This window comes from Amphiprion ocellaris, chromosome 5 (assembly GCF_022539595.1).
Source record: "Amphiprion ocellaris isolate individual 3 ecotype Okinawa chromosome 5, ASM2253959v1, whole genome shotgun sequence".
Lineage (NCBI taxonomy): Eukaryota > Metazoa > Chordata > Actinopteri > Pomacentridae > Amphiprion > Amphiprion ocellaris.
Window position 1 is genome coordinate 22001532 of NC_072770.1, and position 16177 is coordinate 22017708.

General features: G+C 40.7%; 1 protein-coding gene and 1 long non-coding RNA gene across 2 annotated transcripts in view; one reads left to right on the forward strand and one right to left on the reverse strand.

Annotated features, from left to right (window-relative positions):
* The window catches only part of LOC111565897 (uncharacterized), a 33257-nt gene that overhangs the window by 12336 nt on the left and 4744 nt on the right, over window positions 1–16177 (forward strand). Inside the window, exons 3-19 of the mRNA XM_023266202.3 lie at window positions 941–2483; window positions 3475–3678; window positions 4053–4176; window positions 5046–5139; window positions 5471–5557; window positions 5659–5775; window positions 6930–7028; window positions 7113–7261; window positions 9863–10001; window positions 10204–10326; window positions 10438–10635; window positions 10761–11734; window positions 11965–12214; window positions 13106–13195; window positions 14094–14318; window positions 15014–15184; window positions 15977–16154. Coding sequence (XP_023121970.2) covers window positions 941–2483; window positions 3475–3678; window positions 4053–4176; window positions 5046–5139; window positions 5471–5557; window positions 5659–5775; window positions 6930–7028; window positions 7113–7261; window positions 9863–10001; window positions 10204–10326; window positions 10438–10635; window positions 10761–11734; window positions 11965–12214; window positions 13106–13195; window positions 14094–14318; window positions 15014–15184; window positions 15977–16154 — 4765 coding nt within the window. The remainder of the gene's footprint in view (window positions 1–940; window positions 2484–3474; window positions 3679–4052; window positions 4177–5045; window positions 5140–5470; window positions 5558–5658; window positions 5776–6929; window positions 7029–7112; window positions 7262–9862; window positions 10002–10203; window positions 10327–10437; window positions 10636–10760; window positions 11735–11964; window positions 12215–13105; window positions 13196–14093; window positions 14319–15013; window positions 15185–15976; window positions 16155–16177) is intronic.
* On the reverse strand, window positions 1630–9246 carry LOC129348976 (uncharacterized). Its single transcript, XR_008601747.1, has 3 exons — window positions 9142–9246; window positions 8786–8908; window positions 1630–1915 (listed from the first exon to the last, which is right to left on the reverse strand). It is a non-coding gene; the product is annotated as an uncharacterized LOC129348976 (long non-coding RNA).

Genomic DNA, 16177 nt, shown 5'->3' on the forward strand with positions numbered 1-16177 from the left:
TACTGTGAAATGCACATGTACACATCTTTTAGCATTCTGTAAGAAGAACTGCCATAAATATAAGCTCATCCACAGGCACTTAATGCATGTCATAAAATTTATTGCAGTTACTCAGATTTGGCTCCGTTCATTGAGAGAGCTCTCAAAGATTATGAGCAGCAACACGATTTATCTTTGGCAAGCTGTCTTCACACATTAAACACATCAATTATAGAGTAGAGAATCTATAGACAGATTTAATTAAATATACATGAACATTAGGTCTTTGCATGTTAAGAATACTAAAAGTTTTCATATGTGTGAAGAAGAAGCTTGGGGACGTAAAAATCCTCAGATTAATTAACCCTTTTAGCACTATAATATCATTCCACTCATTTCCTCCTCTTCCCACACGGCACTGTCATTACCGTAATGCATGTAATAGCACCAGAAAGCCCAGTTTCACAGGTTTCAGGGGCAGTTTGAATGATTAAAATTGCACGAAGTAGCGAGGAGTTACAGTAATTTGAAATACACATGCTCCGAGGTGTCACCGGTGATCCTTGTGGTTTTAAAAGGGTTAAGGCCACTCTGCACAATTGTAAGAATGTGATTTCGACAGCAAATACATTTATCCTTTGCTTTGTATGGATGATATTTGTAAAAAATACAACCTGGCTCATAGATAGTTTTGTACAACATACTGTATAGACAGGCCAGTGAGATAATGGAACCCTTTGTGTAAAAATTATACCAGTAATAATTCTGCAGTATATTCAGACAGAAAGTATTTTCTGTAATTGTCTAAAATTAAACAGGAAAGAGAGAAACATAGAACCACAGAAACAGGCAAAAAATACAACTGTTAAATTAAATGAAACAGTGAAGAAACTGTCTTAAGTAGAGGGTCAATTTAGACAAAATTACACGGTGACAGTGTTCATTGTATTTTTTCCCCCAGGCTGGATACTCTGATGTGGTTTTCCGCTGTGAGGGCTGGCCTCTGTGTCTCCATGACAAAACTGTCATCCAGTTAGCCCCTGTGAATCCTCTGCTGCTGCGTCCTGGAGACTTCTATCTGCAGGTGGAACCTTTTGGGGACCAAGCGGCACGCATTGTCCTCAAAAGTCTTCTGGAGGAAGGATGTCGAGAAGTAGAGGAGACCCCCATCCCTGAAACTTCTTATCCTTGCATGTTCACTGAAGAGTGGCTGCAGGACATCAATGAAGGACGTCACGGGACTCCTCTGTCACGCTGTTTGCTTTGCACAGACCAAGGAGTAATCAAGTTGCCTTGGGCTAATATCGCCATCCCAGAGTTTTTAGACAAGCCCAAAATCATGGCTACCTGTCGGGAAGCTCCTCCTGAGCCAAAGCAGATCTCACTTCCCTTCCATTTCAACTCCTCCACCCTTCCAGTGGAAGCTATGATTTTTCCAGCAAAGGACAGGATGTCTGCTTCTTTAAGACCCGCAGACTGTTCATCCAAACTTATCAAAATGGAACATGGAAGACGAACGCCCAAATCTTGCTCCAAACCATTAATCAAACCTGTTGGTTGGGTTTCACCTAATACATGTGACAGTCATAATTATCAAGAGATTGAAGGGGATTATGTAGACCTGGTGGATATCGCCAAAGGGAAGGAGTTTGTGGGCACAGAGAGGAACAGCCATCCAAATCCACCTAATTCAGTTTTGTTCAAACCTGTCAGACCGCCTCCACCGGTTCCACTTGGGAATAATGTTCCCTGTGGACGCACCCTTCAGTTCAGAGACGACCCTTGTACACCGTGCAGCCAGAGAAAGCTGAGGCAGGAGCTCACTGATCAAGACTTGAAGTGTAGATACAGAGATTCCTACCTGGCAGCACTGAGGAACCCAGTGGCATTTGAGAGGGGGAGCGCTGACGTCCTGGCTGCCTTGGAGGAGGTCGGCCTGTGTGAGGAGGGAGAGTTAAAATCTAAGAGTAAATTTGAAGCTCAAAGAGACCAACTTGGTAACTTTTGTCACCACTGTAAAGAACCTATGATAGGCAATGAACCATCCCAATACAAACATTGCTGTGAACCGACACCAGAAAACCTTGTGTCTCACCTTCCTACAAGTTCTGAAGAAAACCTCATGAAGGAATCACCCGTGATTTTGAAATCAACCCCCGGTCTGAGCCATAGTCACAGAGTCCAGACAAAAGTTCTCTCCCAAAAATTAGGGCATACAGCTTGTGTGCATCCGGTAGCAGATGCGTCCTTGGCAACTTGTGGTGACACAAAATCACAACAGAAGGGGGAGGATTTGAAGCCATCAGGCAAACACAAAATTAAAGTGAGGTCGCTGTCCACTGTGTCTGAGACTCCTACAGGGAGCCCACTTCTCTATAAACTTAACAACAGGAGCCACAGTGATATTTGTCCTGGAACAGTTGCAAGTATAATCCAGTGTAAGAAAGGTGAACTATTCAATCAGGAGACTCTCAAGCTGGAAACAGAGAAGTGCACTAAAAAAGGTAAGCAGAGTCTGCAAGTTCAGGCTAAACATTCAAGCGCAACACTCAAGTTTTTCATTCAGTTTCCCTGCCCACACACACAAATCTCTACATTGTTATTATTGTGCGCACAAAACCATTTATAATAATCTGTTACTCAATGCCTAGAAGGGGCTCTGAACATTTAAACTAAACAGAGTGAGTGAAACTCGACCGTGACCTCGCGTGTTTGAGGGAATGTGCTCCATCAAGGGTCGCAGTCAATAAAGGCTCTTTAGAAGGAAGGTTCGAAGGTCAAAGATGAGGCTGGAGTATGATCTTCCTCCAGGGATTCTCCCACTGCTGTCTGAGTTCTCCAGCAGAGCGGCCACATTCACGTCATTCCCATTATCAAGGGAGTGAACGGAAATAGCATGCTGCACCCCAGAGAAAGAGAGGGCATGAACCCACTGGGTAAAAAGAAAAAGCAGAGCATTCCTCTAATGTAGAGAGACAGCATAAGATGCAAGAAGGAGGCTCCTCCGTCCTCTGCACCCGCTGCTTTTCTCCCACATGCCCTCAGAGGGGCAAGTTGAGATCTTGACTGGAGACATGCTTGTCGTGGACTATTAAAGTGGCAAAGAGAGAGAGGACAGAAGGGGCCTTGTTGGCTTTGAGGGAGGCCAATTAGAATGGTTGAAATCAAAGCCAGGCTTAGTAGCCAGGCTGCTGCTGTGTTTAGCTACACAGACCATGTCCAATGTTTGGAGGCTGTCTGTACACAGCTGTGCAGGGTAGCTCCATGTTAATGGAGAGCTGTTCAAAGTTGAGCCTGAAGAAATGAATAACTGCTGTTAGTATTAAAGGGCAGAGGTCACTGGAGATAACATAAAGCTGGTGGTTTACCAAAATGAAAACAGTCTGATGGATTAAAAAATGTAATAAACATCCTGATCTTGCTTCCTGCTTAAAGCTATATTTTAATTTATTGACTTTTTGCTTTTGGTGATAAAACCTTTGTACTTATTGACAGAGTCCCAGTCAAGCAGAGGTGAAACTTCGTCCACCACAGACGGCTCAGGCTCCAAACTCCACCACTTAAAGACAGAAAAGCCATCTGCTCCACAAGTTCAACTTTCTTCAGCATGTTGTGACACTCAGCTGCCCCCGCAAACTGAAGAATCTAGTTTCAGAAGGATCAGTGGCCTTCTAGAGCTGGGAATTATTTGTTTACCAGGTAATTTGCTTCAAATGAGTCTGGCGGTTATCAAGAGATTAGTGCCAATATAATTCTGTACTGTAAAAAAAAAAAAAAAAATCCTGTGTATTCATTAAAGTTGTTTTTCTGTATTTCAAAATTTTACATTGAACAAAAACAAAAGACATAATGATAAAGCATTTTACATGATAAATTGCTTTGATGCAAATGAGCCACAAGATGTGAATGACCAGATGTTAATGATGACTTGAAGCCCCAAAAAATCTGGAAATACTGAATCTCTCTTGCCAGTGTCAGAGACCAAATGAGAAATACTCTGCTTTCTGCAAAACTTTCACTGTGTCATTCTGAAAACAAATACATATTACTAACTTCTTCTGTACTAACTCCAGGCAGCAGGGACAGGACTGGCAGGGCAGTGGTGGAGGTCCATGGTGACAGGAAGGAGTGGATGTCCCCTCTTGTGTCAGCTCAGAATCTTTGTGAATTACTCCTCTACCTACACTCCATACCAAGGTAGAGCAAACAATTATTTAAATACTTGTGGTTTAAAAAAAAAAATAAATAAAATAAGCTCTGTAACAGAGAGTCATTTTTATATTAGAGAGTTTGATCCTTGCAGAATATGAGATTGTGATGCCCTCTGTGGTCCAGCAGAGGAAATCAGTTGTTGGCTTATGTACAGCTCCCATGTGCACTAGTGTGCAATAAGAGATCAAACCACAAGAGGGCAGCAGAATATCATTTTAAAATGTCCAGTGACCAGAGCACGCTTTGAATAATATGATGCATGGTCTTAAATCTATATTAAGTGTTCCTTTAGGGGTTGTTATTTGTACTGATACTGTTTGACACCTAATAAAACAATAATTCTTTCTCCCCACAAAGTGCCTGAACGTTGACCTTTACTAACCCCCTACCAAAGAACCGTCAATACTTACCCTCAAAGGTCTACTAATGAGCACTTTAACTGTGTTATTTGTTTACAGTGAGTTTAATGGAGACTTTGAAGTTACAAAAGATATGCAACCAGATAGCTTCAAGTTCCTTCTGTCACCATTAAAGAGCCATACCACAACAGTGTGCAGCCAGGCTGGCTGCCAACTGTCTGGTATGCAGCCCCTTGCCAGAATTAGCAGCCACATCTGATGTAGGCTCACACAAAGTTAACTCACAAGGAGACTATTAGGAGAGGAATGTGAAGGCACCAAAGACGTACAATAGGATGTGTGAATAAGAGTGTGTGTGGATGACAGATAGGGATTAAAAGAGAGACACAGGTTTGAGAGGTGGAACAGGTGAAGCCTAAAAGTTCTTAAATCTGGAGAATTGTGATGAAGTCATCATGTTCAAACGTGCCCTGACATGCTGCTATGTTTTGGTAGGAAAGATGTGCGAGAGCTGGGAATGACTTTGGTAATCAATGCCAGGAAGAAGCCTCCTCCACTTCACCTCTACAAAGCACTGCTAATGGCTCAGGTTAAAACAACAAACCCGCATGCACATGCCAGAGAAGTCCTTTGATTCATAGATAAGGGAAACGAGTAGATGCCACGATGACTGAAATGTCTGTGTTACTAAGTAAAGGCACTAGGGCTGTAATTCTTGTTTTGTCAGGAGCAAACAATGGCTTCAACCACTGTACAAAATACACTGTAAGTCTATTATGGTTAGGATTTCTTTATACCTGAGAGAGAAGATAAGATTATGTAAAGGTGTATATAATGACATAATACATCATCTATGTTCAGAATATTCTCTGAATAATTAATTCAAATATTTATAATAATACTATGACTGCCTGCTACAGGAGCAAGCTCTCCATGCTGTCCACAGTATCGTCATGCTGATGGATAAGGACACTTGTCCTCGGCCTGAAAGGCAGCCTGGTCTGCAGGTCAGAAAACAAATTTCCTGTCCTTGTTAAGTCTATTTTGACAAGATTTAGCACTAGAAATGAGTGTACTTTTCCTTCCTTACTGAGTCTTTGTCCATCAGATGGACATGGTGACTTCCACAAAGGCCCTAAACAAGACAATGGAAGCTTCCCAGCTGACCTCTGACCTGGGAGGGACCTTCACATACAGCCACACTGACTGGCTGCAGTTCCATCAGGTACTAAATATTCACTCTGAATCTGCACAAATACTTGTGGTGGTATTATTATATCCCACAGTTGCTCAAATAAACTGGAGTTTCTTGCTGTGAAGGAGAAAGTTGTTGAACCACAGTTCACCACAGTGGAGATGGCCCGTTACCCACACACCCACACAAACATGCATGGTCTCTGTTTTTCTTGGGCTCTGCAGCTTTGATCTCTGAGTGGAGGGTGGATGTGGTCACAAGGGGGGAGGCTTATCTGGGGGAAAGTGCAAAGTCTTATCTGACTAATGAATTAGCTTATTTAATTAAATTACTGACTGCTAAGTGGGAGCAAATATTTCACACTGGTCATGCAACATTTACCAGGACTGACTCACTGGCCAAGTTCCTCCACCAAGGGCTCCACCTCATTTATATACTATACACTATGAAGAGTGACAAGCTGTTAGTGTTTTATGTACAGTATATAGCAGACAATACTAAGTATTTAATACATTTAAAATGCTGTATGTGTGGGAATGAGTGTGGTGAGTAGTTGCCAAGACTGAGAGAAGAAAAAAAAAAAAACAGCTAAGTGTTTGAAAGCCAAATTCCCGTTCATGCTTTTCCAAAATTATCTGGCTACTGTCGACAGACTGTAGACAGATTTTCAGATGAGGTATAAAGCAAATATTTTAACTATTTATACTAGTACTAGAATATTACTAAACCAAACTCCACTAGCAAATGGGTCTTAAGTTAGTATTTCAGGTGACTCCAGCATCAAACCATAACTACGCCACATCTGAAAATCAAGTTTGAACATACAATGCTGGATATGTTTTAGAGCAAAAACAGACAGAAAACATTTGAAATTTGTCATGTTAAACAGCTACATTTGGGATACTATTTCTTTTTTTTAATGGGCTACTATTTATATATTTGTGACAAGAGTAGCTGAAAAGTTTGATAAGTGAGAAGTTTAATATATATAAAAGATGGAAAGTCTAAAGGAACATTGGGAAATTATGCAACCTACAGTAAGTTTGTTTGTTCCTGTGTTTGTTGTTTGTTAGCTAAGAAACACAATTCAGTATGTCATGTTTTACCTCAGGATTCTGCACCCCACAAAGCTTCTGGTTTATGATAGAGTTTCATGTTTCTGTTTTGAATTTAATTCATTTCAGAAACTGGTTTCTTTCATGACTGACCTGCAAGGGGCAGACAGTTTACTGCAAAAGGCCATCAAGAAAATTGATGGCAGGAAACACCTGGACACTGCCGAGGTAACACATGCTCACACTGTGACGTTATGTAACTGCACCATTTTTGGTGAAGGTCTCACATGTTGTCTTTGCTTGCCGTTACAGGATGTGCAACAATGCATTCAGGAACAGAGGGTTTCAATGAAAGAGGTGCTGGAAGATACCAGACTGGTAACTCTGCAAAGGGAAGGAGGAGCTCTACTGGCCAGGATGAAGCGAGAGGAGTTCAGATTTCCACAGTCTGAGGACTACAGGTATCAGATATGATAAACTGAGCAGGAATTTTGGCTCCAGAGTCTGGTATTATGTCGGGAATGTGAATTCAGTGATTAAGATAAGTAAGACCAGGTTAAATTCAAATCCACACAGTCTTAGGGATTGAGTTTCCTTGTCAAAGCAAATAAGGCTTCATCAGAAAAAACTCCAACGTGTATCACCTGGACTTACTGCCAGCTTCAATAATAAATGTTCAGAGAGTTCAAATCATTTTTCATGTACATTGTCTGACATCCAAACTTAACTTGACTCTGGTGTCCAGAGTAAAATTTTGAACCTAAACGTCCAGTGTTTAAGATTTAGGGGGATCTATTAGCAGAAATTACTATATTTAATATTCGTATTTAGATTTAAATAAGCTTCAGAAGGGTATAGTCACCTGGAAAGATGTGTTTTTGTTACCTTTAAAACTACAGAGGGAGCATTCAATTGATTGAAATCTGCAACTTTTCCACTAGATGCCACTAAATCCAACACACTGCACATTCAAGAACAATTTTATATTTGCATGTGCCACGCTACGGAACTTTGTACTTACACTCCCCTAAATCTGATAGGTAATCCTGTGCATTTACTGAAAGCTATAGTTAGTAGTTACCTTGCAGATGAAAAGATCTGAACGCCCTCACACTGTTCTTACCCTGGATAATCAGACCTCATGCCAGGTGTAAGCTGAGTGTAACTGGAAACTTACCAATCTCACTAAATCTTATATGTGGTATGATAAAGAGTTCAAGAATTTCACCTCCCTAACATAGCAAACAGACAGTTGAGGGTGATGTAAATCAAATCATTTTGCACACACCTACACAACCCTGAGAAGATTTACTGTAATCATTCCACCGAAGTGAAAACACCTGTGTGCGTGCACTATGGGAACACAAAGTACAGTATAGTATTTCTTTGGTATTTGTAGTGTTCATGATTTAAATACCAAACCTTGAAACAGATTGATACAATTTAATCTGCCTCAATCCAAATTATTAAAATGCTACTTCGGTAGTAACAAATCATTATTTTAAAAATAACACTGTCAGGAAACATCCTGCATAGTGTGTACTTATATATTTCTAATAATACTTGAATGGACTTTAAGTTATATTCACAAAGTAGGATTTCTACTGCTATGTATACATTCATATTTTTGCTCTAGGGTATTGCAACACCGTCAAAACCAGGCACAGAGCAAATATAGATCATTTTCTATTAAATCAAATTTGGGCAGCAAATAAATGTTTTACCCTTGACTTACTCTACCAAAAAAAAATTACATCGAACTGATACTCTAACTACATGGTTGGAGGAGGGGGAAAAAGTAAAACTGAGTGAATTATCTGTATCTTAAAAACACTTGCGAGTTTCATTATTCATGTATATTATAATATACATATGTCATTCATACTGCACCTTTTTTGCAATTCTAAAAAATATGATATCAACATTAATCAAGGCAATAAGCAGTCAAAGAGGATGTGTAAAGAAATTTGGTAATCTATACTTACTGAATCTATCGCAGGTACAGCTACAGCTCAGTAACTACACCGGTCCGATGAAATTAAGGCCACGTATCATATAGATGCCATTTTAACATCCATTTCCGCTTCAGTCAGCAAACACCGTTAAATCTACAAAACGAAGAATATACAACAAACAGTTCAAATACACATAAAGTTTCCCCAAAGCGTGTCTCTAATTAGACGGACTCAAACAATACGTCTTTCAAGCTAGTTTCAGGCGACAGACGGGTCCAAATAATGCTCGCTTGCAACTGCAATGCATTAAACCGTCCTTACAACGGCACTTTGACTAATATTACAAACAAATGTGAAACAAATGAAAGTTAAAGGTCACAATTTACCGTGTGAGCCTCTCAGGCCGGGCAGAATAGTTACTTTGAGCCGTTTAGTTTTCCTCTGTGGCCATAGTGCACCTGATCCATAATCCCACAGGTGTGCCAATTAACTAAACTGTGGTCATGTGACCTGGTACAGTCTCCATCAAATAAACGCTGTAATGCCCGGTATTACATTTTTAAACCAAACATCAAGTTTACACTTTCAAAGCTACCATTTTTAGCATCGTATTTAATGTATTTTAATGAGCATATGAATTCAAACATCTATGAAATTGTGACAAAATATAAAAACACACTTGTAACTAGACATCTCTAATCTAGATAGATAGATAGAGAGATAGATAGATAGATAGATAGATAGATAGATAGATAGATAGATAGATAGAGAGATAGATAGATAGATAGATAGATAGATAGATAGATAGATAGATAGATAGATAGATAGATAGAAATTCTAGATGGACTACACTATGCTGCATAAAAGCATGGCTTCCTCAGTAAACAAGGTTTGTAATAGGGCTGAAGAAGGTCTCCTTAATGTCTGCATACAGCAGATCAAGGTCTCACAAAACATGAAATCATAATGTCATATAACGGCTATAATTTTGCAATGAGATCGTACATTTATTCCCATTATACACTGCATTCTAAATGCCGCCTCACAAAGCACTTCTAGGTGAGTGTTAATGGCCTCAGTGTTTCCTAATGTCTCTTTTCTTTCCAGAGATTCTTTGGAGTCAGTTACAAGTCTGTATAACCAAGTTGAGGAGAAGCTTCACACGTTGGTGATGAGATCAAACGAGTCACTGCAGCATCTGGAGTTCCTCTTCAGGCTCAGAGAGATGGAGGCCAAAATCACCTCGGTACTTCCAGTTCTTTTAGTCTGATAGTGTGCTATCACAACATGAAATATGTGCTGAAACATCTAAAATCCATTCACGTGGGTTTGTAGGTATAAAATGCTGATCGCCTTTTGTCCATATATGAACCTTTATGTAATACTACGCTCACAGTTAGCCAAGTTATACGGCCACAATTGCTTAATTACCACATTACGTCTTGCAGGCTGGGATGTGGTTCAGTTCGGAGGGTGAGCAGAGACTGAAGGACTCTTACACAACAGATGATAGCCTGGTGTGCACTGAGAAGACCTTGCAGCGCTTTCATCTGTTTCTCACTCAGTCTAAGGTACTACCTCAAGATAACAAAAATAATCATTTAAAAATGAGAACCCATATCCTTATTTGGCTGTTTCTGTTAGTAATTGCGTTCTGCTTGACACCTTATCATTTATCACAGGAGAAACAACAGCATGCCATGACACTAGTGGCGGAGGCAGAGGGGATTGTCAGCTCCAGTGACTTCAGTCCTGCAACAAATATTTTTCAGACTCTTGTCAGCACTTTCAAATCTAATGTAGAAGACTTCAAGTTGCAGGTAGAACAGAGGTACAAAGAACTGGACACACTGGTGCATGTGTACAGCTTCTGTGAGCAGGTTTGTGTTTTGCAATGGCTCCATGTGTGTTTTCACTCCTCTGGCATTTCTAATTTAAGACTGATTTGGGCTATCTTTTAAACCACTAAAGTGAAATTCATTTTTCTTTCACCCACTCTGTCTAGGTGTCTGCCCTGGCTGAAGAATGGAGTCATTTTTTGGAGCAGGTAGAGCCAGGGTGTTACTCGGCTCAGACCCTAAGCACACTTCAAATGTATGAGGAGAGATTAGGTGGAGAATTCTCCACCCCACACTTGCAGGCCGTGAAAGCCAAAGCCTGCGCCGTGGGATCAGGGGCCTCGGGGGTGATGAGAGTGTGGAATGCAGCCTGGGTCCAGTGCCAACAAATCAGGCAGCGTCTTGAGGAGATGCGGAAGGGAAAAAAAGGTGCCGATAAGAACCAGATCATGCAGTCCACATCTGCAAAACCTCAAGGGGAGCATGGAGGAGTGGAGATGGAAGAGAACAAGAGTGAGGTGGGGGAGGCCGAGAGCTCCGTGACCCCGCAGCCAACCTCTGATTATGACGTAGCCAAAATAGCGGAAAGTGCTGGAGAAAGCCCCACCGATGCATGCCTTAACCACCATTTGAAATCTGAGTTCAAAGGAAGCAAAAGCAAAGAAGTGCTGCAGTTACCTGGAAATGGGAAAATGACAAATTTTTTCCCACAAAACGGTAACTGCCAGTCAGACAGCAAATGGGGCCCGAGAGAGCACCACAGCGAAGCAGATCTGAGAAGTGTAAGCTCTACAAAACAAGGCCAGGATTTGCCATTACACCAACCTCTGGGTCGGTCCCTAAGCGAGGGCTCATATGCAAGCTCTCATTTGACAATCATCTCTGGCTTTTTACCTTTAAACTTAAGTCATAAACACTGTCACAGTAGGACACAGTCACTGGAACAGAATCTGTTGCCCATCCAGAGTCTTCCCATTTCCCATAACGAGAGTCTATGGCCGGGAAACCTGAGCTGCAAGTCAAAAAGAAACTGTAATGAAGGGGAGGCTGATGGATGCACAGTCTCCACCCAGAACCCTGCAGATGTAAGGACTCCAGAGACATTACTCACAGCAACAGAAAACAATGGCAGCAATGTGTTGTAAGTAATTTCGCCTCCTTCTACCGTAATCTAAAGCTCAGTGAAATGTTGTCTTGTGTACTGTAACCAAATATGTCAGTAAATGTCCACCAGTTACATAATAATTCCAAATCAAGAAATGCTACCCACAGATAAATAACTGATCTTGATTCTGACCTCCCCTGCATTTAGTTATTAGCGTTAAAGGAATCAATGATTTGACATTTTCTCATTTCAAACATGTGGAACAGGAAACTACAGAAGATCATGGAGGAGCTTCTGTCCACAGAGAGGGAGTACGTGAAGGCTCTGGGTTACGTCCGAGAGCACTACTTCCCTGAGCTGGAGAGGAACGACGTCCCCCAGGACCTCAGGGGCCAGAGGGGGAGCATCTTCGGTAACTTAGAAAAACTCCACGACTTCCACCGACATCATTTCCTGAACGAGTTGGAGGGTTGCGTGAATGAGCCTTTCAGAGTGGGCCGCTGCTTTCTACGTCATGTAGGTGCCAAGTGTGTTTTTTGGTTGAAAGTATTGGTGATGACTAGTTTGTCCCTAGTGTGAGGGGGAAACAAATGTTTTAATTATTTTGCAAAATCAGCAGGAACATTTTAGAAATGCCACACTGTTCCTCCCACTGAGTCACATTACACAGCCAAGTTCTGATGGATTGGAGTTTGTGTAATGTCAGGTAATAATAATATAGCTTCACATAACAAGCAAAGATCACACAAACCATAAAATTAAAAACACAGAAAAAATACATGCAAGTACGAAATGGTGATATTTTAAATGATCAGTGACAAGAGCCATGGACAGATTAATCACCAGAATCAGATAAAATCAGCTGGTCATGCAAAAAAAGTATGTGTTAAACTTAGATTTTAAAGAAATCACTGACTCAGCCTGATATATTTCTGTTTCTTTGTCCCCCTTAGTCTTCAGCTCAGGGTCTGGAACAAACAGAATGCCCCTGCATGAGGAGCTCTAAGTGCAAACAGGGTTGTGGGGAGAAAAGATCTGATATACTGTGTAGTCTGACCATGCCGTGCCTTGTAAAGTACTCAAACCTATTTACTCTGGTTGAGGTCCTTTTAGCTGAGTTGTAGCTTGGTGGCTTCCTGTTTGGAGCCAAAACCGAGATAATTCTGCATTATCAGTTTCTAACGAAAGACCTTCCAGATGTGTTCAGACTAACCACTGATGCTATGTCTCCATTTCCCAGGAAATCCTTTCTTACAACAGTGCTGATATCATTAGACAGATGGAAATAAACATGTTCATACAGTTAAACTCTGATGTCTGCATAGTCAGCATTTTACAGTGTGACATTTGTATCTTTCTTGGCAGTTATAATGATGTTGACTAATGGTCTTTATTTCTTAATTTTAGAGGGAGAGCTTTGCTTTGTATGCCCTTTACAGCAAGAACAAACCGCAGTCTGACAGTCTCCTCATCAATCATGGACAGGCTTTTTTCAAGGTGGGAATCACCGCAGGCCTCCTTTTTTCTTTTCTTTCATTTCTATACATGTTCTTGGAAAAATTTTTAAAATTCAAAACAACATAGAGCCTACAACCCTGTTAGAACTTTTAGGGGTTACAGGTAGAGCGGTGCTTTGAACCAAATTGAATTCAATTCATTTATATAGTGCAAATTCACAACCTGTGTCATCTCACAGTGCTTAGCATCGTAAGGTACAGACCTTACAATTTAGAAACAGAGAGTTGCCTTTGCATTCCCTATGTGCAATGGTGGGAATTAATGGGGAAAAAAACGAGAAGGGGGGGGGGGGCTGACTCTGACAGAACCAGGCTAAGAGAAAGTGGCCATCTGCCTCAACCGTTAGGGTGAGACTGGGGCTGAGGTGGGTGGGCATAGCAGGAGGTGTTGGGGTGGAAATAGCAGGATAGCAATGCAAATGACAACATAGCAACATGCTCACAGTGATGATGACAACATGCTGATGCTGATCAGATCTAATGTTAGCCATCTTAGTTTAGTGTGTTGCCAACATTCGCCAATCAGCAGTTGACACAAAGAACCCTGAAGCTAAATGGGAATGTCAGTCATTTTGGAGTTATTTATTCATGAAAAAACATTTGTGGACAGATGAAGATGGCATCATATGACAAGTTTGGAGATCACTGGAGTTATTCAATTTCATTGCAATGTATCCAACACTTGCCACCTGTTATCACACCAACAGATATTGTCATTATTTAAAAAATATAGAGATTTAGTCAAATCACTTTCTCGAAACCGTACACCTTCAAAACATGTGCAGCACATTCCACTGCTTCATACACCATTTGAGTGCTGACAGATACATGCCCGTCCTCGTATCTTTACTGTTTGGTCTCTTCTTTTGTCAAACCAGCAAAAGCAGCTGAAGCTGGGGGATAAAATGGACTTGTGGTCGTACCTGCTGAAGCCGGTGCAGCGCATCAGTAAGTACAGCTTGCTGCTGCAGGACATGATGAGGGAGTGTGGTCCGGGACAAATCAGAGAGATCACTGAGGTCAAGGCAGCCCTGGAGGTCATCCACTTCCAGCTTCGCCATGGCAACAACCTGCTGGCCATGGACGCCATCCACCACTGTGATGTAAGGAAGGCCTCAATATATGTTTAAGTTTTGTTCCATTTTGTAAAGCCAATATGTCAGGGAAGACTAGCAGAAAGGAAGATTTCATGTTCTTTACACAGGATATTCTTCAAATACATTGTTTTTCTATTACACGTGCATATACACACTGTATATGTGTAATAGGTAAACAGTGACCGATCATTCTCATCTAGTGTTGAGTAACTTTGGAATCTCACCAGAAGCAGGTACAGGCAGGACTATGACATCCTTCAATATGAAATAACATGTATTGAGTAATGCTTTTAGAAAGATCTGTCATTTAAGCCTTTGTGTGATACTATTGGTTAATCATGATTAATACAGGATGGAATGGGATTAGAAGGAATAATATATTATCATCTTTTCCATGGAATGTAAGGGAGGCGCTGTAAGGGAGTTGGATTTATTTGAATTTTGTTGGTTAGTTTATAAACTCTGTTATATTGTCAAAAATAATCAGAAAGTTCAGATTTTTGTTGTGATCCTAATGTTTGCTTGATGTTTAGTATATTTTTAGGAGAATTTTGGAACTAATTATTTCATAAGAAAAGGCTGGTATTGCTAAAGAAATGTATGAATTCAGTTGGTAAATTCTTTCTTTCTTTCTTTCTTTCTTTCTTTCTTTGCTGCATCATTTCATCAGCATCAGTGAAAGTTTCTTTTATGTTCCGCAGGTGAACCTGAAGGAACAGGGGCAGCTGATTCGTCAGGATGAGTTCCTGGTAACGCTGAGGAAGAAAAAGTGTTTCCGTCACATTTTCCTCTTCCAAGAACTCATCCTGTTTAGCAAGACCAAAAAGACTGATGTAGGAAATGACACGTATATCTACAAGCAGTCATTCAAGGTACAGTCACTGTACGGTATTTACACATACGCACACACAATGCTTCAAATGAGCCCAATGTCCCAGTAAATATAACAATCACAGCAATGAAAGGCCTCACTTCCTCTTTACGAGCTACTACAAGATTACTTAATATAAACTTGCACTTCAGCTGACATTTCCAGAGAAAAAATTTGCATCACAATTTTAGTGAATTTCCAGATCTTTCACATGCAGGGGAGGACAGGATATAACAATGTGTCCTTGGACTTTTGATGTCATTGGACAGATAATAGAAAAATATTTAAGTAATATTATTTTAATTGGTAGGAAAAAGTTGCCTTCGATTAGAACAAAAAAAAGTACAATTCCAATTTTCTACATAACTGAATCAAATTTAAGTACTTTTACTGAATTTTGTATTAAAAAACAAGTATGGTTAAAATAAACTAGCCCCTGCTTGAACTTAAAATGTATTAACGGCATGAAAAAGCTTTTAAAAGCAGCTCACTCAAAACAGGGAAAGTAATGCACCATAAAGCCAGTAGCACTGTTTCATCAGTCTGATCTCTGAAAATGCACAATTCACATCCTCCAGATGCACCCTACTTGTAAAGTTTAGAATTTTAACACAACTCAGACATTTCTTTTTCTGTCCACCAGTAGATTAGTATCCTCGGTGACACAGTGCAAACCAACACTCTTCAAAACCCCATTTACAGCAGTCTTGGATTCTCATCTTAACTTATCAATCTGCTTGCTGTATTTGAAACTACCATCATATGTGATCACATTATCCTTCATTGTGTTTAGACATCCGATGTAGGTCTGACCCAAAACAGTGGCGACAGTGGATTGTGTTTTGAGATCTGGTTCAGAAAGAGGAAAAGCCAAGACACATACACACTGCAAGCAGTGAGCCGGGAGGTGAAAGAGGCCTGGACCAAAGATCTCGAGCGAATCCTGTGGGAGCAGGCGATACACAACCGAGGTGCAGCACCGAACACAAAGCAG